We start from the raw sequence: 25,821 nt of genomic DNA, 5'->3' as shown, positions 1-25,821 counted from the left end.
CATATCACGACACGGAAAGACATCCGCACATTTCACAGAATCACCATGGTAATTTAAGCGCTCTTAAAAGCAACCACATTACAAACATTTTAAAAGTTAGCACCCTTTAAATTGCAACGCTTGCCGAATTGGCAAACAGTGGCGCACTGCTTAGAGGCACCATCAAAATCACAATATCTACCAGTTTGCAAAATGAACCTTTTATCACTCCTGCTGGACATTTTCTGAAGAAACCGTTTATTTGAACTGCACTAACCACAACTTTTGAGCATCGTTTGGCTTTTCTCGATTCTATCATATGCTGTCCTTTGGTCTCTTATCACCTACCCTCACATATACTTGGTTTTTAAGGCATATATATTGTGCTACTGTTTATAAGATGTGTCACTCAGATACCACTCTCGTAAGACACTTGGATAAAATATTTCTGCATCTGATCATATTTGTATTTTTTTACTAAGCTTTTATTTGTCACTTAGCTTGCTGTAGCAATTGTTGCATTACATTCTTTTTTTTGTTCTTCATTTAGAAAAATCATGTTAGAGTAATTATTTAACGAAATTTTTGCCTTTTCGTTTTCTGTCACTTTTCCTTTGTTTCTATCATCTAAATATCTAATATTTGTATGTATCTTTTTATCATTGCTGTGGCTCTCTAACAGCATTTGCAAAGTATATATCATTTGGCTCTGATGACTCAACATGTTGTCGTGAAACACGTGTTGGCCCATGAAGGAACTGTTAAATCAATGAAAGAAAAATTACATATGGGACTGAAGGTTTTTTCCCTTTAATCCCTTTTTGAGCTCCGTGTCTAACCCTTTAGAGAGCCTCTGTTCCCCTCCCATTTACACGTATAGGTTTGTGAATAGTATTTTGTAGTACTGTAGTAGTAATAGATAATAAAGTTTTTATGATTAGGCCCCAGAATGCTGACAAAGCGTAAAGACTGTATGATTGGAAATTCAAAATCATCTTTCACTCTGGACATTATACAATTTTAGAACAACTATTGTTAAATTTGGATATGATAGTTAAATAATTCCTACTACAAGACCTCACCCTAGTCTACAGTATTTCATTTCATTGGTTAGACAACCTCCACACATTATCTTTTGAAACTTTTCAAGGCGGCTCGGCTTTCCCTGGCCCCAAATTACTTGGGTTCCAGGCAGCTCTGCTTTCCCTGACCCCATATTACTTGGGTCCCTCCCTAGCTCACTGTTTGACCCCAACCGATGCCTTCGCATCCCTCCCCTCTTCTTCCTTCCACTACGATTCTCCCCAGTTTCCTTATTACTGTTCAAAAAGGTAACAACAAATCTGCCTGACGGAAGAAGAAGCAGACGTATCTATTAATATTTGTACTGACTGTATAAGTTGTTCTGTCGTTTTGTAGGTTTAGTTGAGAGCTTTGTTATGAAATTAAATTATGAAACATTTTAAATCTAATCTTGTGTTTTTTCTTCTAGAGCTTTGGAACTCCAGCCATTTTCCATTAAACCTCTGCTTCGTCGAGCAATGGCATACGAATCTGTGGAGAAATACAGACAAGCCTACGTTGATTTTAAAACAGTTCTACAAATAGACAGTGGAATCCAGTCTGCAAATGATAGTATTAACAGGTACTAAACATCTGGTGCTTAGATACTGCACTGCTTTATGATACTCGATTTACCTATTGTTTCTCACTCAGACGCCACATAATTAGAATTACAGCTAGAAAGCATTATGCTTATTGTTACTAGACATTGATCCTGTCAACACCTCTTAAAACCTCTAGCTGGACATAGAAAGCACTAATCATTCCAGCTCATGAAAAATGTGTAAATTTTATCTTAAAATGTTGCCTGTGTAAATGATCACCTGAACTGAGATAGAACATGCCTAGTTCTTCGATTAAGTACTTTTGAGCCACAGTACCCTTCTCGCATGGATGGGTTTTATTCAGTTCTTCTCTAACCAATCTCTCAAGTAGTTGGAGCCATAGGGCATCTGGGAGGATATTGCATTGGCTTAGTGTTGTAATAGGGTTAAGATATACAATGTCACAGGTGTTTTCAAAGCTAAAGAGGGGAAGCACACAAGCCACAAGACGCGCTAGAGATTGACCTGAAGAGGGGCCTCAGAGGTGTAGTGTTTTTTTCCTTACACTGCAGTTAATATATTCTCAAAAGACTGGATTGAGGCTGACAATGATCAATTATTCCATGTTCATTAGAAAAAAAATTAATTTCTCATATTTTTTCTTAGTATATTGCATTTAAAGTACATTGCAATGCGTATGTTTCAGCACAAGTCTCAATTTTTTTTGCAATTTCTTCATAAATCAGCTTGTTGAAGCAAACAAGCCAACACGTGTTTTGCAACTCTAGAGTCAATAGCAAGTACAACTTGCAAGCAGCTAACACAATATGCCACCTGATATAAGAAGTGATCATCCAAACCACTAGGTGATGGTGGTTTGTAACTTCGATCTGCTCTGGGTTTTCTTTCCCGAACTTTTGATGAGCCTGTGCTTAAAAATATATCATTCAGTAACATCACATGACTCTAAACTTATGAGAGTTCAGCATTACAAGTATGCTTTTAGAATTCAACTACATAAAACCTGATTAGTATTGTTATTCTGACACACTTACAAAAGACTTCAGAATCACATTAACGCTTTTGAATTAACTCATTTATATTCTGCCCTCACAAACTTTGATGCATATCTACGCTTGCTAAAATTCGGAACAAAAAAGTTATGTTAATTGATACATGCTCTTTCCAGTTATTTAATTTCTGCTTTATGCATGATTACCTCAAATAAAAATGAGGTTTAGCCCACTTAGTTGCAATATCATAAGAAGTCAAATGTAAAAACTCATTAGATGCCCCCCCTTTTTAAATTTAGCATTTAAATTATGTGATAAGTTTTTATCTGATATTTCACAGAAACTCTGCCTTTAAGCTAGTCACATTCAGTAAATATATTTATTTAACTTACTGGAGCGATCTGTTGTATTGACTTGTTTTGGTTATTATCACTAATGGTAAATGGTTAATCAATTACTATTTTTCTCCCCTTTAAAAAAAAGAAAGTTTCTTCTATTTATTTTCACATAGTTATACATTTTCCTTTGTGTACCTTTTCCTTATTTTTAATGTTGATTGTTCACTTTCCACATTTTCCCTTTAAACGTATGCAGCTGCATAGCCTTCAGGAAACAACCACCCTAACATGGAAGCGTCATAAAACGTGTTCGCTTCAACATTAACTGATTTATGAATAATTTGCAAGTGAAATTAGAGACTGCAGCACAAACGTGTCATGTACTTTTAACGAAGAGTACTTAAAAGAATATACAATACGTGGAATAATGGATCATTTTTAGCCTTGCACCTGTGTTTGAGAATATTGAAAAGGTTGACTTCTCATTTTACTCTTCTGTGCAAGTCCTCCTCTAAAAAGACATAACAAAACAGGAACACTCTATGTATTGTTTAGAAAATAAATATAATGCCCTACGTAAAACATTCACTTAATAAGTCTTCTATTGAATACTTGGTATCATCATATGAAAACAGAAGTGCAAAGGAAAGCCTCTTTCAGTAATTTCCTAAAACGAATACAATTTGAGATTCAGAGAATTCAAGCATAAGGCTCCCTAGAACATGCCCTATCATCTCAATGCACACACTAAGCACCTTAAAAGCCCTATTGCCGGATAGGATTTCCACAGCCTACTTTATCCAAGCCTCTGCATTAGAATCAACCTTGGTTTACTGTCAGTATGGTACCAATACATTCAGCTCAATCCCCTTCTTTAGCACTCTCCTTTGGTCCTGGAGATAAAGAAGTAAACCGTGCTTCAAAGCACAAGAAACTTAGATTGCCTGAGTGTTTTAAGCCAAATTATGATGTCACCTGTACTGTTAAATAGGAGATCATATAGCCAAAAAGGCTGAATTTCCCGGTGCTAACAAAAATGTTAAATGTACTATTCATCAGGCTTCTCTGCTGGCGATTGAAAGTATCTTAACTCTGGTGGCAGCTTCCCCTCTTCTCTATTAAAGCCTTGGCTGTTTATGGAGCCCAAAATCATCAAACAAGGATAGATGATTTGGCATAAACCACACTCACAGTTTGAGATTTCAGATTCTCAAGGCAAATGTAAATGTTTCTTACAATAAGTGCACTGTTGGCCACTGGAATCCTCCCCAGATACGTCTGTGCTGGTGATATGTGTTTTCTTCTCTTTTCTGTCCTTCTTTTGATATACTTAAATAACTTATTTTCTGTCTCATCTTGTTTATCTGCTAACATCCTCTAAAGGATGCAGCCAGCAGTGGCACAGGGGTGCCATTAAATAAAAAAAAAGTGTCTTGGATGGGTTGGTTAGCAGGCATTAATTAGAGAGCGGAACTGAGCTGAATCTTGAGTGTGTGTATGTTGTTTGAGAAATATCACGTTCACTTACATTTCAAATGCAAGGTATGTATTTTCATGGACACAACTATTATAATTGTATGCAGTGCTATAAAAATGACTCACTTGCATTTAAAATGGAAATACCTGTATGTAAGTTTAAATGTCATAGAACTTTAGAGAGCACTTCAAAAGCAGCTGCGGGAGGCAGATTTTCCGTTTGTCTCAAAGTGCCTGCCCAATGCTGTCTTTCTACCACTTCCTCTGTTCTATTCCTATATCTATATTGCTTTGGAATCTGCTCACATGTTTGGTATTTGAGAGTCCTTAGATATGGTGGTTGGATTAGGTTACTTTTGTTGGCACTCTTCATTCCTCCTCTTTTCGCTCTGTCTATATGTAGCCTTATTTTTTTCTATTAGCAGACATACACCACCTGCGAGAGACACAGAACCACCAGCTCAGAGGGGCCCCAGGCCTCCAGGAAAAGCACAGTCTTCAGATTCTTCCTAAAAGGGAGGAGGTTAGTTTCCTTCCATAGTTTAACTGGAATGCGGTTCCAAGCCTGAGGGATAGTGCTGGAAAAAGCTCTACCGCCCATGGACGCAAGGTTGAACCGGGGACAGACCAAATTACCTGCGTCAGCTGACCGAAGGGCCCTGCTTGGCATGTGGTTGATCAGTCGGTCCTTGATATAGCTAGGGGCTGAGCCATCGATGGCCTTGTGTGCTATACAGAGCCTTTTGAATTTCGTTCTCTGGGTAATTGGGAGCCAATGTAAATCCTGTAGCAAGGGCGTGGCCCGGGTTCGCCTAGGTTTTTTGAAAATTAATCTGGCAGCGTCGTTCATTACAACCTGGAGCCTCGCCAGGAGGTTTTTGGGTAGGCCATAATGTAAAGAGTTGCCGTAGTCAAGACGTGCCAGAATCAGGGCAGAGACCGCCAGTCTGAGAGTGGAGAAAGACAGCAGTGAGGATAGTTTCCGAAGCTGGCGCAACAGGCTAACACATGTACCGACCACAGCCGACACCTGCTGAGTCATGGATAGCAGTGCATCAATTTTGATGCCCAAACTTTTTACTGCCACTGCAGGTTCTGGAGAAGGCCCCAATTCTGCCGGCCAGAACAAATCACTCCACGGATTTGAAGCTGTGGTGACTGCTAGGACTTCAGTTTTGTCCGGGTTTATTTTTAATGAATTAGCCGACATCCAGTTGATAGTGAACTTGAGAATGTCTTGCATTCTCAAGTAAGCCGTAGATGAATGGTCAATTTAGATCAGAATTTGAGTGTCGTCGGCATAATTATAAACCCTGCAGTCCATAATGTTCAGTGCTGCTATCAGAGGCTGCAAGTAGATGTTAAAAAGCAGAGGTGATGGAGCTGAACCCTGGGGCACTCCGCAAGTCAGCTTGGCTGGTATGGACACTAGATCCGCTAGTTGAACTCGCTGGGAGCGTTCTTTAAGAAAAGAAGTCAGCCAGGCCAGAACCGTGCCCTGTATCCCTTGATCCTTGATCCGCGATAGTAGTCAGCCATGATTGACGGTGTCCAACGCCACGGACAAGTCCAATAAGACCAGGGCACACAGAGTTTTCTTATCAGCCCTGAGTCTCAGGTCATCCAGCACGGAAAGCATAACCAATTCCGTGCTGTGATGAGCTCGGAACCCAGCCTGATTGGGCTCATGGAGGTGATTACATTCTAGAAAGTGGGTGAGAGAATGTAAAACATGCTGCTCTAAAATATTAGCCAAGAAAAGCAGCTGAGAAATTGGCCTAAAGTTATTTAAATTTTTGGGATCTGCACCAGATTTTTTTAATAGAGGAACCACCCGTGCTTCCTTGAAGTTAGAGGGGACAAGTCCAGTCTCCAGGGAACGGTTCAGAAGGGCAAGCACTTTATCCTCCATCCCTGACCATCCCAGCTTAAAATTTTTAGGAGGGCAGGGGTCCGCTGGAGAGCCAGATTTCACCCGGCCCACTATGGTGGACAGAGACTCCTTGGTAAGGGCGGGCAGCCTAGTCAGAAAGTTTGTTGTCAGCCTAGGGAAAATGGAGGGAGGCTCGATTGAACATAAGTTAGGGGTATGACTGATTTCTATCATCAGATCCTTCATCTTGTCCAAGAAAAAGATTTGAAAATCTTGGCTGTCCTTTTGATTAAAGGTCGGGTTTGGCACCCTAACCGTCCGCAGATCGTTTAAGACCTTAAACACTTCTTTCTGTGGGTTGGCAGCCTCAGAAATTGTCGCCTCATAAAATTCGGCCTTCCTCAGGAGAATGGCTTTTTTATATGCAGCGAACTTCAGTGTGTAAGCGGCAAAAGCACTGGGTTTGTGAGACTTACGCCATGCTCTCTCGCATTGACGGAGGACTTGTTTTTGTTCCCTAAGAGCATTATTGAACCAGAGTGTCCCCTTACCCTTGTCTATCAGTCTGATTTTATGGGCCGGTGCTACTACCTCGATGGCATCCTTAAGTGTAGACAACAAGGTAACACTTTCAGTCTCCAAATCGTCCTTCGAGGACGGAGGATTATCAGAGTGTAATAGAATAGCCGTCAGGTCAGTCGCTTTGACCTGTTTCCAACTACGCAGTGTTTTCCATTCTAGTTTAACTTTTGCTCTTCTTGTAAAGAGTGGATATTGGCCTTCAATCAGATAGTGGTCTGACCAAGAACATGGAGAAACCACTAATGGACCTGTAAGTGGGCAGATTGGCCAAACTAGATCCAAAGTGTGGCCCCTCTCGTGTGAGGGCCCACCCACCATCTGACTATGTCCCAAAGATGTTAATACCTCTTCTAAGTGTTTTGTCTGACCGTCCTTCGGGGTTAATTCCCAATGAAAATTAAAATCCCGAAGCACCACCAGTCCTTCATAGTTGGTGCGGAAATCATGAACCAATTTCAGAAAAGGTTCCATAAACCTAATAGTTGTGTTAGGTGGACGGTAAACTAAGAAGAATACCACGCAGTCTGTAGGGGAGCAGAACTTAACTCCCAGTACATCAGCGCCTTCAATACATTCAGAGCAAAGTGTTTCAGTTTTCAGTGTGTCATTGAAAAGGAAGGTAACGCCACCCCCCCTCCCTCATGTTATCAGGTCGGTTAGCATAGATAGCAGTGAAATTAGGGGGCAAAGCCGCCACCAGATCTGACATGACGATTCATTGAGCCAAGATTCAGTGACACAGAGGAGGTCCAGGTTGTCCTCTTGCAGAAGCGAGAAAACCTCAAGGCAGTGCCTCTGTAGTGAGCGGGTATTAAGTAATGAAAACCTACACCCTTGACCGTTTGCCTGCTTTGGAGGAATTGCCGGTGAAGGGGACGTGGTTACATTCCTAGATGCTGCATGGGGTCTCAACAGCCCCTCCCACTCGAGTTTAGATATCACTCTATCGGGTAGCGGATGAGCTACAGACTTCAAGCACAACAAAGTCTGCTTAGAGTATACCAAGGGGGGGCCAGGGGTCCTGGCCTCTGGGCCCGGCCTGGCGCGGACGGGCACAGACGGGCTCGCCTTTGGTGCGCCCGCTGCGCGTCCGCATTTCCCAGATGTAGTGATCACACGGGAAGGCCCGCCTGTTCTGTCCCCGGAAGTGCGTCACTCCGAGGGGAGACCCGGCTATTGGTCGAAGAGCCCTCCACTCAAACGGCACAAGCCGTGGTGGACCGGGGCTGATGACCACGAATAGAAACAGAGAAAAATGCTGAGTAAGTTTAACACATAAACTGCACACTGAACAGCAACGAATTAAAAGGAGAGTAGCTCTGGTAGGATTAAAATAATGTCAGCGACTTTGCAAATAGCAGAAACAGGGAGCTTAGAGACAAAGCAGCTAGCGCCTCACCAGGAAAGCGCGTCCGCTTTCCTGGTGAGGCGACACATCACACCTGCATGGTGTGGAGCACACAAGTGTCTGAATTGTAACAGCCAGTAAAACCACTAGTCTGGAATAGTAGACTCCTTGGATGAGGTGTTGAGTCACTTTACCTTTTTGCAGGTGTAGATAGAAGGTTTAGCCCAGAATACAGTACAAATGTTACTAAAACAAGCAGTGATGGTCACTAATGCTTAGCTCAATGAATCGATCATGGGGCCAAATTAAAGTGCTGGTGCAACTGTAGTTGTCATACCCCTATGGAATACTTTTTCGGACAGGAATTCCTTGGATGACATGAGAATGGAGGTGGATGGTGGCACTGTAAGAGCACTGATCCTGTTTGATCTTACAACTACTTGTGATGCAGTCATACAGCCTGTATAACTGAGGGCAAAGACAACTGCTTAACCCTAATGTGGTGGTCTGAATATTGTCTTTCATACTGAATCCAGTCAGTTGCATTAATGTCGCATAAATCCAATCCAAATGAAGTTGTGTGTCATGGCAGATTTCATTATTTTGATATTACTCTCCATTTGTCTAGCAGCCCTCTAACTCTGTTAAGGAATAAAAAAATGTATTATTTTCAGCTTGCAAAATAGAGCAGGTATCACACTGGCTTAGCATTCATTGCAGATCACTGGTGGATGGCAGCAATTTTTCTTAAGCTAATCCTCACAATTTCTGAGATTTTTCTTACTCCGGAGTCACCATTGGGTAACGCTCTGGTTTGCCCACTGTGTATGGGTCTTTTGTCTCACCCCTCACCACAGTAATAAGAAATCCAAGTAATTTCTTCAAATTTTAAATCGATGTAAATGTTGCCTTTTCAACGAAAAAGAACTGAGCTATAATATTTTATACACATCTTTTCCACACCCGTTGAAAACAGATTGACTGTTGTGCTAAAAGTTTGGATATCGGTAGTGGGCTCTACTTTGTTATGTTTGATTGAGCCCCCAAAGTTTTAGGATATCTTCAGAATGTCATCACTTGAGTACCTTTTTGGTCAGTGAAAATTAACAAAACAATGTTTCTTATTCCTGAACACACATTACACTGGTTTCTTGTGCAAGCGTTGATCCGGATCCGATTTCAAACATTGCGTGCGAGTCATTAGACGTTCTTTAATTATAGCTAACTCCTGGTATTCTGTAGGAAAAATAAATCTAGAAATAACAGGCACTCTCTGTACACAGATGTCAAACACTTCTTAAAAATAACAATTTTCCAACTGAAAAAAGTTGATGGCAGAGTTATTTCACACTCATCTATAGAAACCCTACTTAAACCTCTCAGACGTGATGTATTAAACTTTACCTGAAATAAACTAAACCATGCCTTTTCCATAAAACACAGTAGGATGCACAGACACAGTATGACCCAATATTTCTTCATGGTGACTTGATACCTTTTTGGCGCAAGTGTTCATTACAAAACTATTTAAAATAACAAGAATTAATTAAAAAAGCTGGTATTGATATTATTGAAGTCAGTGATACACCAAATACACTGCTAATGGCATTACTGCACATAGACCGTCTAAACCTGAAACAACTTGTATTTAGAACAAGCTGGGAGTATAGGACAAGTGCATAGAGAATACAATTGCCATCTCTAAGGTCACTTTATTTGGGTGGCCTATCTCAATATCTGTATGAAGTACATTTAAAGATACTTTTAAATGGACATGCTCTATTATTTTTTCAAAATTTTAATAGAGCAAATAGAGAAACAGTTGATCTAAAACCTTCTTTCCTTTTTATGAAGGAATATAAATGGAATGTCTGGCATCATTTGAGGTTTTAAGAAGTATCTACTATGAGGAGCATGTAGGTAAATGCTTCTGCTTGTCTATACAATAACATTAGGTGTAACTAGTGTTCTACTGAGTAAGATAGTTCGTAAATGAGTCCTAAACAAGACACCTGATGGCATCGAATCACTACAACAATGTTGTGCATGCCATTGGTAAAGTTCAAATGAAAGAAAAAAAGTTTTTATTATTTTACTCAACCAGGCATTGTACAGTTCTGACAGTACATAGTGAAAGTGCAATCCGGCGATAGACATTCCCACCGACATTATTTAAATCATAACCGTAAACAACGTTATACATGTTAATCTTACATTTCCCCACCATTCTCTTCCTCCGACACCTCATCCGATTGAACCCGGGGTGGTTCACAGATGTATCCCCTGAATTTATTCCAACCCCCACACTTTACTCCATTTTCGTGGACAACCTCTGCTTTTTCAGACACCATAGCTGTGACCATGTCTTTATACCAAGCTTTGGGTGTCGGTATCTCCTCCTAGCTCCATTTTTGTGCATTGTTAACGCTTTGCCACCATTATTCCTGACATAGCCCAGTCCTGTGCTGGATGTGTAAGGTCATTTGTTTCCCAAACGTTTAACAAACAACTATTGGGCTCCAGCACCAGTGATACTCCCTCTACTTGTGATATTGTCCTCATTACCTTAACCCAATAGTCAGTGATTCTCGGACATTGCATTATCGTGTGATAGAATGTCCCCTCTTCCCCACAGCTCCTCAAGCAATACGGGTACAAAACCTTCCCTATCCTGCATAGGGTAAGTCTGGTATAATAAGCAAGGTGTAATATTTTGAGCTGCACCAAACCTGAGCCTTGAGGGTATTCCCACCTCCCGTGGGGATTCCGTCGCCTCCTGCCAATCGGTGTTGTTGAGTTCCCCAACATCACGGGACCATTTTTTCCTGAGTGCCACAGTAGGGTCCGGTAAATTATTGACCAACTTTCGATAGGTGAAAGAAGTGGCTCGCGTGTGCATATAGCCTGTAAGTAATCTATCTTCAAATGGCAATTTCGGTACCAGCTGGCAAAGCTGCTCGCAGCGCATGTTTTACCTGCAGGTAGCGAAATATTTCCGAGGGCGCCAGCTCATATTGTTCCCGAAGACGTTCAAACATGATTATCTCCCCTTTACTCCACATGTCCCCCACCGTGGAGATGCCGATAGCGTCCCATTGGGTAAACCCCTTCCTGTTCTTGAGTCGTCCTAACCGTTTGGTATCCCATAGTGGAGTAAGTTGGGTTATGACTCCCCGCCAACCCAATTTAACGTGTGTCCTATGCCATAAGATGACTGTGTGTTTTGTGGGTCCAAGCAATGAGGGGGTAGCTTCTCATTATAAAGCGCAGATACCGTGCCTTCTACACCTAGCCCATGTCTATCTGCCTTAAAAGCGGGGTCAGTTTGTGGGGCGTGTATCCACTGATTAATGATTTTTAATTGAGCTGCCCAGTAGTATAACTGTATGTTAGGAAGCGCTACACCACCCGCTAACCAATTTGCCCTGCGCAATGCGTGCCGGTTTCTTCCCCCATAGCAGACTGGAAACCATTGCCTCTATCGCTTTAAAATAGCTTAGGGGTACCAGGAATGGCATATTCTCCATCGCGTATAAGAATCGCGGGAGCGCCAACATTTTAATAAGCTCTGCCTTCCTACTAGTGTCAGCGGCAATGTGCCCCAGTGCAACACATCCCGTTTAAGACGCTCCAAAGGAGGCATGAGATTCCGCGTGTAGAATTCATCTGGGCTTGCTGTTATATAGATACCCAAATATTTAAATGTGTCAGCCGAGACCAGCAGTGAGCAATCTCTGGAAAGCTGAGGTGGCGGGCCAAATAGTATGAATAAGATAGATTTGGACCAATTTATGGTATACCCAGATGCCCTACCAAATAGTTCACATATGTTGAGGAGCACCTTAATTGAGCGACTAGGGGAGGCCATATATACTAGCACGTCATCCGCATACGAGGAAATGCAGTCTTCCCACCTTTCCGCCCATCGAAGTCCCCGGATCATTGGTTCACATCTAATCCAGGCCGCCAGTGGCTCCAGCACGAGAGCAAATAGCAGCAGTGACAGCGGGCAGCCTTGGCGCGTGCCACGTTGTTAGATGAAAGTCTTTGGAAATGTGACCATTGGCCGTAACATGTGCCACTGGGTTAGTATACAGTAACCGTATCCATGCGCAAAATTTAGGACCAAAACCTAAGTGATTAATCATAGCGAATAGGAAGGGCCATTCAACCATATTGAATGCCATACAAGCGTCCAAAGAAAGGATAACCGCTGGTTCTTGCATATATGGTATACGGGCCATCACACCATGCAGGCGTCTGAAGTTTAATGCCGTACTTCTGCCCGGCATGAAGCCTGACTGGTCCGGGTGTATCAGAGTCCCCAGGTGAGGTGACGGTCTTAGCGCAAGGAGTTTCGCAAGGATTTTCCCCTCTGCAATGATTAAAGATATGGGGCGATACGAGGTACACTCTTCTGAGGGCTTTCCAGGTTTTGGGATCGTCACTATGGTGACCAATCGCTAATCTAATGGGAGTTCACTGACCTGTAAACTATCACAATACATATGTAGCAGGTGTGGGGCAATCGTTCCAGCTGTCTTTTTATACAGTTCAACAGGTATAGCATTAGGTCCCACTGCCTTCCAAGATTGTAGTGAACCGATCACTAAATTCAGCTCTTCAATCGTAATATCGGCCTCTAATGTAAGGGCCACCTCCAGAGGGAGTTTGGGCATAGCAATATCTCTAATGTAAGACTGCGCCTCCTCTATGGTCATGGTAGATGGCGATGTATATACTTGCTGGAAGTGTTGCACTAACGTGTGCACAATTGTGCGTGGGTCGGTTACCATCTGACCATCACTCGTACAGAGTCGTGCTATACATTTCTTCCCGAGCTCCTATTTATCGAGCCATGCCAGGAGCTTCCCGGCCTTATCGCCGGTTTCATAAATCTTATGCTGCGTGGCCGACCTACGCAACTTAACCACGTCTCTGAGATATTCCCCCTGCTTAAGGCGCAAGCGTTGGGTTGTAGCTGGGGATGGATTGCGGGTGCCTTGGGCTTCTGCCTCTCGTAACTCTAGCTCTATATTATTCAGCTCCTGTTGTTTGTCGTGCTTGTGACCTGCGATAGAAGCAATGGCCTGCCCTCTGAGCACAGTTTTGTAAGCTTCCCATAGATTAGTCGGGGAGCTAACCGAGGAGACATTTTCCTGAAAGTAATGCTGTGTTGTAGTAGTGATAGCTTTCTTGATCTTGGGGACATGCAGATATCCTGGGTATTTATTTATTGAAAAGTTTTATGAAGCGCGAATATGACCCTTGCGGGTATCAGAGTGCTGTACACAGAGGCAGAAGCATGCATGAGCTCAGAGCAGTTGAGGTCTACATTTTTAAAACAGCAGGGAGTAAACAATCAAAGTCAGATACCTACTAGTTCAGTTTCTCATATAGTGCAAAAAATGTCCCATAACATTCAGTGAAACAATCCTATCTCATATAATGGTTCGTCACAGCATAGTAGCGTAAATGATAAATCTGTAATCGGTCCACAAAGTAATCTTGAATTTCTGATAGATACATCTGCCTTGTGGATTCCTCACCTTGTGAATATCCCCCCTGCGTCAGCAACGTTTGGAAAATTCTTTGTAGCACGCCGGCGTGGACAACGTCATGGAAGCACGGCATCGTGCGCAACTCCGTCTGAAGTCACCGACTCCTTATTAGACCCATGTCGGCATGATGACATCAGTTCCCTTTTTTCCGCGTCGTCGCCGCTAACGGTTTCTGGGATCTTCTGTGATTCAGATAGTAACTTGTTGCTATTTTGTGTTACTGTTTCTCTGTCGAGTGTCTCTTCTTCGCCGAGGATGTCGTCGAGGAAGACGGGGTTCAAGCAGTGCGGATCGTGTGCCCGAATGATGTCAATTACCGATCCGCATGACGATTGTTTGTGGTGTCTTGGATCTGACCATGATGTTAAAAACTGTCGATCCTGCTTCAAGATGAACCCTAAGGCCTTGCGAGAGCGGGAGGCTAAGCTTCTGCTTGCAAAGGTGAAAGGAAGAGAGGCTGGAAGGTCTTCGAGGTCGACGTCTAGACGTTCGAGGTCGAGGCAGAAGTCGCGATCGAAGTCGAGGTCAGGGTCAGCTTCGAGATCGAGGTCCAGGTCGAGGTCCAGAGAGAGGTCGACGTCCGGATCCAAGTCGGCTTCGGGTCATGCTTCGGGCTCCTCGAAGAAAAAGCACAAGAGGAGGAAGCATAGCTCTAGACATCACTCTGGCAAAGAGTCTTCGGATTCGAAGAGGAAGTCTCGAAAACATCACAAAGACTTAGTTTCTCCTTCCCCTTTGCAGTCTCTTGGAGGTTCCCCTGTTCCGGAGCAAGAACCGGATCCGGAGTCGCACCATTCTTCGGAGCATGAAGGAGATTCCTCGGGCTCCGACTCCGGTGGAAGTCCCTGAGAATCTAGAGGGCCAGGATGAACCGATGCCGGAGCAGCCTCCTTCGGAGCGGCCGACGGGTTCGTACCCTCCCTTTCCTGGTCCTGGACAGGACCCCTCGCATTTCCTTAATGCTATGTTTAGCGTTTATACGAGGGCAATGTACCCCACTGGTGCACCGGCTGGTCCCATGGGTCCATTGTCTTATAACTTGGGCGTCCCTCATGCTTACGCTCCGGCACCTTTTATGCCGTTCATGCCGACGCCTTATACACCTTGGCTCGGTACGGCGCCGCCGAGGTCGTCGACTCAGCATACGGCTTTGCCGACTCCGGAACGACCTCGTGAGTTGGATCGAGGTGCCACGCCGGTTCGTGAGTCTCGTCCTCCAGCTGCCCCGGCTCCTCATTCGACGCCGGTTGTGGCTCCGTCTGAGTCTTTACCGGATCCGTCGACTTCGGTTCGTCTGGAGTGGTCGAGGTGCAGGGCTCAGCGCCTCTTGGAGGAAAAAAGAGTATGAAGATCCTGAAGTAGAGGAAGGAGAACTTCTGGATCAAGGTGACTGTTTTGAGGACTTGCATAGTGCTAGTGGCCTGGAACTCTCTCCTGAGTGGGGTTTACCATCAGTTTATGATGCACCATCTAAGGACGTGGCACCCTACCATGTTGTAATTAGGAAGGCTGCGGATCTGCTCAATCTGACTTTGCCTACTGTTGAGTACAAGCCTAACATCCTCACAGAGGTTTTACACTCGCCTTCATCTATTATAGAGCCTACACTCCCATTTACTGAGGCTTTGACTGAGCCAATAATGGATGTCTGGAAGAGACCTTTGACTGCTCCTGCGGTTTCCAGGTCTGTGGCAAGACGTTACAGGGTGGCACCTGGTGACCCTGAGTTTCTCTCTTCACATCCTTCTCCGGAAAGTCTGATTGTGCAGGCCGCTTGTTCCAACAGGTCTGCAGGTTCTTTTCCACAGGTGCCAGCGGATAAAGACTCTAAAAAATTGGATCAGTCTGCAAAAAAGATTTTCTCCTCGGGTAGCATGGCTCTAAAATCTACCAATGCTACTAGCCTGCTAGGGAGATATGTTCATGCATTGATGGACTCTGTGAAGCAGTTGTCAGCTAAGCTTCCAGAGGAAGATAGAAAGAACTTCAATGAGGTAGTCTCTGATACTCAGGCTGCAGCCCGCATGGTAATTCAGAGTGGCATGGACACGGCGGACTCTGTGGCCAGGATTATGGGCTCTACTGTTGCCACCAGAAGGGCCGCATGGCTGAAATCTTCAGATTTTTCTGCAGATGTACAATCTACTTTATTGGACTTGCCATTTGACGGAACAGGCCTCTTTGGGGAAAAAGGTGGATGTAGCCTTGGAGAGGTTCAAAGATAGCCGGGCAATGGCAAGGTCTTTGGGCCTGCAGGCTAGAGGTTCTACCACTAGGAAGTTTAGGGCATTTGGTAGATCCACTTTTCGTTCCTATAAACAAGGCCAGCAGCAGAACCCTTTGTATAGATCATACAGAGGTAAACAAAGGGGTCGTGCTCGTGGACGCCAAGCCTCCTCCTCCTCTACTTCCTCCTCTAACAATCAACCCCCAACCTCAGCAGCAAAGTAGCCCTAGATCCGCCATTCCGGATCATGCGGGTCCGGTAGGGGGTCGGCTTACTCATTTTCTACGGGAGTGGGAATCGGTTACATCAGATCTTTGGGTTCTCAATCTCGTAGAAAATGGGTATGCACTTCCTTTTCAGGAGTTCCCTCCCAATTATCCTCCTTGCCAAGGTTATTGTTCGGAGGACCACCTGCTTCTCCTGCAGGAAGAAGTCCTGGCACTGTTCCGAAAAGGTGCGATAGAGGTGGTTCCAGAGCAGGAAAGGGGTCAGGGATGTTACTCCCGGTATTTCCTGATTCCCAAGAAAGATGGCAGGTTACGTCCAATCCTGGACCTCAGGGTTTTGAACCTCTATCTCAAGCAGGAGAGGTTCAAAATGCTCACTCTTGCACAGGTTCTTCAGGCGCTGATGGAAGAAGCTGGATGGTGTCGATCGACTTGCAGGATGCGTATTTTCACATCCCCATTCTGAAGTCGCACTGAAAGTATCTCCGTTTTAGGGTGGGATCGCAGCACTACCGGTTTGCGGTCCTTCCGTTTGGGCTTACTACTGCGCCTCGAATTTTCACCAAGGTGATGGCAGTGGTGGCTGCGCATCTCAGAAGGTCCGGGGTTCCTGTGTTCCCCTATCTGGACGACTGGCTGATCAAAGCAGAGTCGCCAGAGAAGGTGCTCCATCATCTGCAGGAGACAACTCAGTTGTTGCACAGGTTGGGTTTTTCGATAAATGTACCCAAGTCTCACCTGGTGCCCTCCCAGCGCAACCTGTTCATAGGTGCGGTACTGGACCCTTCTGTATGTCGTGCATTCCCTCCACATCAAAGGATTCACGACATACAGGAGATGATTCCTTTATTCTACAATGGAGCGGTTGTTCCAGTCCTGAAGGTCCTTCGTCTGCTCGGTCTGATGGCTTCTTGCATTCTGTTGGTCAGTCATGCACGCTGGCACATGAGGGCACTCCAGTGGTGCCTCCGCAGGCAGTGGTATCAACACAACGGAGATCTCAGGGAGTCGGTGAGGATCTCCAGAGAAGCTGCAGCGGATCTGTCTTGGTGGGGCGTGGAAGGCAATCTGTCTCAAGGAAAGCCTTTTCAACTGCCTCCATCGGTGGCCACAGTGATAACGGATGCATCCACTCTTGGGTGGGGTGCTCATCTGGGGGACCTGGAGGTCAAGGGCCTTTGGTCTCCAGAAGAAAGGTTGCTTCACATCAACCTTCTGGAATTGCGGGCGATACGTTTGGCGCTCAAGGCCTTCCTCCCTTCCCTTCGCGGTCGGTCGGTTCAAGTCCTGACGGACAACACGACCGCGATGTGGTACATCAACAAGCAGGGAGGAGTGGGGTCGCAGTGTCTCTGCAGAGAGGCTCTGCGCCTCTGGTCCTGGGTTCAGGACCACCAGATTTGTCTGATGGCAAATCATCTGGCCGGGGTTCTGAACGTTCGTGCGGACAGTCTCAGTCTGCAGTTCTCTGCCGACCACGAGTGGAGGCTTCACCCGGAGGTGGTTCACGACATCTTTCAGATGTGGGGGGCTCCTCGGGTGGACCTGTTCGCCACTCACGAGAATGCTCACTGCCCGTCATTCTGCAGTCTCCAGTATCCGTTGCAAGGAGCCTTGGGGGACGCGTTTCAGTTGAGTTGGGGAAGTCAACTCCTTTACGCGTTTCCTCCCATACCCTTGATTCCTCGGGTTCTGAGGAAGATTCGCCAAGACCGGGCCCAAGTCATATTGATCGCCCCGGATCGGCCAAGAAGGGTGTGGTACACAGACCTTCTCCACCTCTCCTCTCACCCGCCGCTCCGTCTCCCTCACAGGGCAGACCTCCTCTCTCAGATGGAGGGGCAGGTTCTGCACCCCCACCTCCAGACATTACACCTTCATGCCTGGAGATTGAACGGGGCAACTTGAGTTCTTTTTCTCTCCCTCACGATGTGGTGGATGTCATTCTTTCTGCCAGGCGTGACACCACTAAGTCCATTTATTTATTCCTATAGGTGGTCTAAATTTGTTTCTTGGTGCAGGGAGAAGGATGTTGACCCTTTGAAGGCTCATTTATCTGACATTTTACAATTTGCTCTTTCTCTGGCGCAGCAAGGTTTTGCTGTGGCCACGGTCAAGGGGTATCTTTCGGCCTTATCGGCATTTCTCTGTTTGCCGGATCAGCCCTCTCTTTTTAAATCTCCGGTGGTTTTAAGGTTCTTGAGGGGTCTAACAAATATGTTCCCTCCTACTCCTTTTGTTGTTCCTCATTGGGATTTGAATCTTGTGCTGACCTTCTTAATGGGTTCTCCCTTCGAACCCTTGCACAAGTGTCCATTGAGGCTTCTTTCTTTTAAAACGATCTTCCTCGTTGCAATCACCTCGGCAAGGAGGGTAAGTGAGCTTCAGGCTCTTAGTTCCAAGCCCCCATTCCTGACCATTCATGCTGAAAGGATGGTTCTCAGGACCAGGGCTGCTTTTCTGCCTAAGGTGGTTACTCCCTTCCATCTTGGACAGTCCATTACCTTTCCTACCTTCTATCCTCCCCCTCACCCTTCTAAGGAGGAAGAGAGACTGCACCGTCTGGACCCTAAGAGGGCGGTGTCTTTCTATCTGGACAGGACTAAAGACTTCCGGGTGGACGACCAGCTGTTTGTTGGTTTTGCTGGCTGTCGGAAGGGCAGAGCGGTGCACAAGCGCACACTTTCCAGGTGGATAATCCTGTGCATCAAGATCTGCTACTCCCTTGCGGGTAAGGACCCTCCTGAGGGTATTAGAGCACATTCAACTAGAGCAAAGTCTGCAACATCTGCTTTGTCTAGAGGTGTACCTGTTGAGGACATTTGCAGAGCCGCGACTTGGGCCTCCCTCCACACTTTCGCGAAGCACTACTGCTTGGATACCGAGGTGAGGAGGGACGGCCACTTCGCGCGCTCTGTTCTCCAAGATTTCCTGGTGTAGCGGAGTGGACACCCTCCTCCGGGAGTGGGGACTGCTGTGGGACTCTATTCACAAGGTGAGGAATCCACACGGCAGATGTATCTATCAGAAGAACAAGTTACTTACCTTCGGTAACGCTTTTTCTGGTAGATACAATATCTGCCTGTGGATTCCTCACATGCCCACCCGCCTCCCCGTTGTCCACTCTGCTATACCTGGTTTTATTGTTTGTATATATTTTGGGTTTTGATACCTTTGCTATGCACTGTGTGCTATTATGGTTTGTATGTACTGTGTACACTGTATATATGCATATTTGCTGTCGTTGGTCCGTCCGTGTGCCTCGAAGGCACGGAAAAAAGGGCGGAACTGACGTCATCACGCCGACGTGGGCCTAATAAGGAGTCGGTGACGTCAGACGGAGTCGCACGCGATGCCGTGCTCCTATGACGTCGTCCACGCCGGCGTGCTACGAAGAAAAAATTCCGAACGTTGCTGACGCAAGGGGGATATTCACAAGGTGAGGAGTCCACAGGCAGATATTGTATCTACCAGAAAAAGCGTTACCGAAGGTAAGTAACTTGTTCGTTAGATGCGTCTCCTGCAATAAGGCCACAGCTGGAGTGTACCGTTTTTAAACATTGCAAGACTAAGCCTCATTATATTTTGTACCCCAGGCCGTTCACATTCCATTTAACCAGCGTTAAGGGAGCCACTAGCAACATGGGGTGCATCTGCGGCCCAGCTTTGGATGGGCTATTTGTTGTTGTAACTGGCATAGTAAATAAACGTTGTCACTGTGTCGCATCCGTACTGCACTTTGTGGCTAAAGCATAAAAAGTCTCAGATGTAAGTGCCTGTCTAGGAACAGCAAACAAGAAAAAACATAACCATAGAAACAATCCCACTCCCTCGACCCCCCCCCCCTCCCTGCTAGACTGAATCATAACTACCCGCCACCCCAACTGTGCAGAGCGCTTATTGCCCTTCCCCGTTACCATAACTTGGGGGTGAGAGTGAGCTTCCGCAGTCCGATAGAAACCCCCCCCCCCCCAAGCGTTTTCAATAAGTGTGGCACCTTCTGTCTGTCCATTACACAGCGTGGACCATAGTGTCAAGGAGGGTATGGTGCCACAGTGACTTCGAATAGTGTCTGCAAGTGGTAGGTATAGTTCTTCCGTGGTGTATGGTTAGTACCTTGGCGCAAAACAGAGTTCCGGTCAGTAGACATCAGGACGGCCCAGGTTGTAAAAAGTCAACAGGGTCCCGTTAGGTGTTGGTCTTGGAAGCACAGCGTCGCTGCTTTACTGCAATATCGAACTTAAACCAACAGGATCTCTCACTCTTGTTGTTCTCTCCTCATTTGTTCTCCACGGTGGGGGTCGTGTTCTCCTGTTCTTCCGGATCTTGTGGCCTTGCGCCATCTTTCCAGCCGTTACTGCACGTCCTCTGGTGTCTGACAAAAACATGTTTTCCCTTCTGCTTCCACCCGCAACCTCAGAGTATTTGATTCCACGATCCCGTAGGGTTTTCTTCACGTCTAGAAATCCGCTACATTGTTTTGATACTGCTGCCGTATAATCTGGGAAAATGGGGATGGTAGCATTGTCGATTCGTATCTGGGGTGCAGCACGTGCAGTCTGTAGTATGACGTCCCTGTCCCTAAAGTGAAATATGTGGGCCAGGATGGGGCGCAGGGGCGCTCCTGGTTTCGGTCTGCCCCCAGGGACTCGATGTGCCCTCTCAACTGAAAAGTAGTTGGATAGACCTTGCGGTTGAATGTTAGTGGTGATAAGATCCTCAACAAAGATCGAGGGATGGGCCACCCGTTCTGGCACACCAATAAGGCGTATGTTAATCCTCCGCGAACGCCCTTCTTGGTCTTCCAGCTTTGCCGCCATCTGCTTATTGTACGCCATGAGTTGACTCACTTGTTTCTTAACAGCGGCTGTGTCAGTCACCAGAGGTGTTGTAGTTCCTTCCACCTCTGTTATTCTGGTAGACAGTTTATTAAAATCAGCTCGGATCAGAGAGACCTCCACCGACATTGCCCCAATACGCTTGTCCACTTTAGTCAGCGCGGCCATAATGTCTTGTAGAGGTCTTTCTTGCGGTACTGCGTTTTGTGCACTGGAGGCCGGCTGTGCCTCCTTATCTTCAGGGCCAGTCTGTGGTTTGGTATAAGGGTACTTGTCCAGATTCGCCTGGTTCAGGCCTTTGAGATTCCTGGTACTCATCCTGACTGTTTGAGTGGGTGCGCACCCTTCTTTGGGTCAGGGGCGGTAGTCGCCGCCGCCAGCCAGAGGAAAAGCTAGATCCTCGCGGCCTTTCAACTTTCCCACCGCTTCGCCGGGGACCGTACTCCCACTCCTGGAGTGCTGGTAAGCTTGCGTCTGTAGACCTAGAGTAGGTGTAGCACGAGGCAGGAAAGATTGAGCACTGCGATGGAAGGGCACCCACCTTCTATGCTAGAGTGTTGTAATACAGGCACTGTCTCCCCTCCGCCGCCTTGTAATTTGGGGGCCTCAATGCTGGGACTGCGCTGTTATGACACCTACTCCACTTCCGCTCCCTGCATTGAGTATCACCGTCACCACTGTTCTGGGCGGCAAAGGGAGGTCCTGCTAGGTGGAATCCCTCCACACTCTATATAGAAATAGTCAGTCGTGGCTGCCCAGGAGCGCTGTGTTGGACTTCAAAATGGCGCCCGCCGGAGTAATTTACTTATAGATCGAACAGGGCCTGGGAATTGCATAGTGGTAGCGTAGCCGCTATTCCTGTATGGCACACGTACCTCCTCATTGAGCGGGGAACCTCTCACTCGCGCCCCTGCCCGCCCGCAACCATGAGTGAGATCGGGTCCCAGCCGCGTTTCGTCAAAAAATGGTATGCGCCTTGTAGCGGGCAGTGTATCCCCGATTCCTGCAGCTATGCGGGCTATTTCGAGTTGCTAACCTCACTATGACTGGGCAGGATGCACACGTCCAAATCCGGGTGTTTGCAGCGGCCGCGATTCATCAGCTGCTACTTCCGCCCAGTCTCGCCCATTCCAGAGCTCCGATGCTGGCGGTTGCTGTGTCACTGTGGCTCCTGGCTCTCCACAACAGTGTAAGCTGCCGGTGAAGTGCTTGCCGCGGAGGCCGCGGGAGATCAGATCAGAGCCCCAGAAGCGGATCGCTTGGTAGCCTGAGTCAGCTACCACCGTGTCCTTCACTCTGAGGCACTTTTGCCGCCCGATAATCAAGCGGATTGACGGGGTCGGTTCCGGGACCCTCGGAGCCTCTCTAGGCTGAGGCTATTTTCATCGGCAGCAAGCCAAAGTTCATATTTTTGACGTCATTGCATCTATCCACAACACGCCATGATTGGTGTTAAGGTGTTTTCTGTTGACATATTCACCTGCTTGTAAAAATAGACTTTGACTGTTCTTCTGCAGTGAAGTTGCCTCTACAACCTTATGGACCTCCAAGATTTACAATTCTGATGAATATTCCTAACTGCAGATTCCTCACCTCAAAAATATCTGTAGGTGCCAGAATGGATCCAGAGAGATTTCTCAAAAATTTACCTGTGCTTTTATAGCTGTGGCAATGTGCCTGTGCATCTCTCCAGGAGCCACTCAAGATCCGCATGTAAGTGCTACCCTTGCATGCTAACCGCATTTCCTTTTTTTTCCTACCCTCTGATGCTGATCCATAGATTTGCTCCCATCTTTCTCGTTTTTCCGAATTCAAAAATTACAATTACACACTGTGCCAGGAACTGTTTCTCTCCTGAAAGCAAGAGGTTTCAAGCTGTGCCGTAACTGCAGGAAGCAGATGTTGGTCACAGATCCCCACACACGACGTGTACCTTTGGCGCTTGGCCTCTTGTCACAAATTGAAGTTGTGGTTAAGAAGTACATCCCGCTCCAAGACTCTGGACCTTTTGTGATCCTCTTCAAGGAGTTGATCCCTTGCTAAGTTCTATTTCCACTCGATGTTCTGGTAAGTCCAACATCCTCTGTAAATGCAAGAAAGCCAAGCGGTACTTAATCCACTCTCACCACTCAAAACTAGGTGAGAAGGCAAGAGGTTGTCAATCACAGGGTCAGATCCCTCAAGTGTCTTACAACTCTGATGCAGCCCTGCAGTTGATTCTGGTGTGCTCCGAATTCCCTGACCCATTGTCGACCCCACAGCAGAGTGCAGTCTTCAAGGATGCCATGCTGCAGCAATTTTAGATGCTTCCATCTCCCTTTATTGCCCCTTATGCCCCCCATGAAACCACGAGGGGCTCCAGTTGGACTTTTGCTTGCAGGCTGTCCTTATGCACTAGTTTACCCCCAGTGCTGGTTCATATTTCCACTCTGCCCCCAGGCTCAACACCTGTCCCGTCCTTGCCAATTCAGTCTGCCCAGGATCGGATTCCAAAACTGGTCTCCGACTCCAAGCTGTAGTTGGCTCGCTCTAAGCCTATGTCGCAGTATGAGCTCAAAAGGGGCAACCACTTAATTTAGAACAAGACTCTAATCCTCGACCACTGCCTTGACAACAGGATTTTAGAGGCTAGAGGCCTTGTTTGGATCCAACTTTGATGCTGTTCAAGCTATACAAGGTGTTCTTCATGACACTGATGATGAGGAGGCAGCCAAACTGTCCCGCACTTCTTGCTATACAGATGATGGGGTTTACTTTAATTATCAAAATGCTAGTTGGCTCAACACATCCCCTGAGACTGCTAGATTCGCCACCATCGAAAAAAGAGCCTCATTTGTGGTAAATTTACAGTGGGAAGCAGGAATGTACCTGGAAAATCTGATTACGAGATATAGACCAGGCAGAACATTGAGATCAGGCGGGACAGGACAGCTGGTTATCCCCAGGACTAAGAAAGCGAGAAAGCGAGAGTGGACGCTCATTTCGCCTATTAGCGGCGCAAAGCTAGAACAAATTACCGCTATGGCTAAGGATGGAACAATCCGAGATCAGGTTTAGGAGACTTCTTAAAACTCATTTGTTCTCTCAATAGCCTCTTCCATGAGAGTGGACCTATGGATCCTGGTTACTGTCATGCTCCAGACTCTTTTCCACAGTGCGGGAACACGCCGGATGGCGTAACCAGGCGCTTTATAAGCCCCTTTATTATTATTATTATTATTATTATTATTATTATTAAATGCTTGATTTAAATGTACCAAGGCAAACTAAATAACTGAGGTCCTTCAACCAGTTCCAAGTTCTTCCACTACTGCCATTCAATGAGGTTCATACATAGCTACTTGGCTACTTAGTTCAAGCCATGCGCTGGCCCTCTGGTCGGTTAATCTGTTGCCAGGCAACCTAGGCCAGTCTCTCGTGATCCCAATTTTCTGACAAGGCACCCTTTACCTGAAAGTCTGGTGGTAAAGCGTCTGCTAGTTAAGTTATGTTATGTTAAAATGATTTATAAAAGCGTGTGTCTACCCGAGGGTGTCTTGGCTGCAACTGAGAAGGAGAGCTTGGAAGAGAGGCCTTAGATGGAAAAAGCCATGTTTTTAGCTCCTTTCTGAATGAGGTCAGGGTGGGCAGAGCTTGAATGTGAGAGGGAAGTTTGTTCCAAAGCTTAGAGTTGGAGATAATAAAGGCTCCTACCTCCCCAAATGGACTTGCGGTCTGTATGAACCTTCACGAACTTTGCTTCAGAGGAGCCAAGCTGTTGTCTTGGGACATACCACTCAAAATAGTGTTTATCATAAGCAGGTCAGAGTTGTGCAGTTCCATGAAGGAATTGCAAAGAGACTTGAACTTAATCTAGCCACTCACTGGGAGCCAGTGCACACTTCTAATATAAGTGGAGACTGATTTAAATTTAGGAATTCCTAGCTAGAGTCTAGCTGTGACGTTTTGCACAATTTGAAGTTTATTCATGTCTATTGATAGAAAGACAATTGCAGTAATCTAATTTGGAGACGATTAAGGCCATAATCACAGTCTTTCTCATATGAAGCGTGAGTAAAGGGTGGACCTCTGGGTCTTGCTGGTTCAAATGATACGTGTTGGCCAGGATGCAGAAAAGTAGGTCTTGCGTGCTGGTTTGTACACCACAAATTGTTAGGGCAAAGCTATTGGCATGGTGTAGTTCTTAGAATATACACTTGGATGCAATCAACTAGGTTTTCAGTGTGTCTAGGCATCCTTTATGGACATGCCCTTTCATTGCTGTAGATTGTTAGGGGAGAGGGCTGTTTTGGCGCTCAAACAGTTTAAGGAGAGTCAAACCACGTCACAATAGTCGGGAGGTTTGTCCCCTGCCAAGCAATTTCAACAACAGTTCAGGAAGTTTAGAGTTTATTCTAGGGGACTAGCCTACAAACAGTGCTAGCCTTCTCAACCTGTGCAGCATCAGCAGGCCTAGTCCTTTCAGGGCAGAGGTCATGGCTACAGCCAAGGCCGTTCACGCTAGCATGGGCAGGTCTCCTCTAACTTTTCCTGCCCTGCTGCAGCTGCTGACAAGTCGCTTTAACTTGCCCTCACATTCCCATGCTCAGCTGGGAGGAGACTGGAGAAAATGTTCCTTCCTTTCACATCACATCGGGCTAATGGGTCTTACAGATTATTAAAAGGGTCTAGGCCCTGCCTTCATATACTTACCACCTCGATTTATCAACACATCAGAGCAAATTTAAGTTGCCCATTCTGTAACATTCCTGC

At 46.0% G+C, this 25,821-nt stretch overlaps 1 protein-coding gene across 1 annotated transcript in view; it reads left to right on the top strand.

Annotated features, from left to right (window-relative positions):
- Positions 1-25,821, top strand: part of SPAG1 (sperm associated antigen 1) — a 906,455-nt gene that overhangs the window by 559,954 nt on the left and 320,680 nt on the right. The window contains exon 13 of the mRNA XM_078686952.1: positions 1,472-1,624. Within this exon, the coding sequence (XP_078543078.1) occupies positions 1,472-1,624 (153 nt within the window). The remainder of the gene's footprint in view (positions 1-1,471; positions 1,625-25,821) is intronic.

This window comes from Lissotriton helveticus, chromosome 4_1 (assembly GCF_964261635.1).
Source record: "Lissotriton helveticus chromosome 4_1, aLisHel1.1, whole genome shotgun sequence".
Taxonomy (NCBI): Eukaryota; Metazoa; Chordata; class Amphibia; order Caudata; family Salamandridae; genus Lissotriton; species Lissotriton helveticus.
The sequence above is the reverse complement of the archived record's forward strand: the minus strand, read 5'-3'. Positions and strand labels throughout refer to the sequence as shown.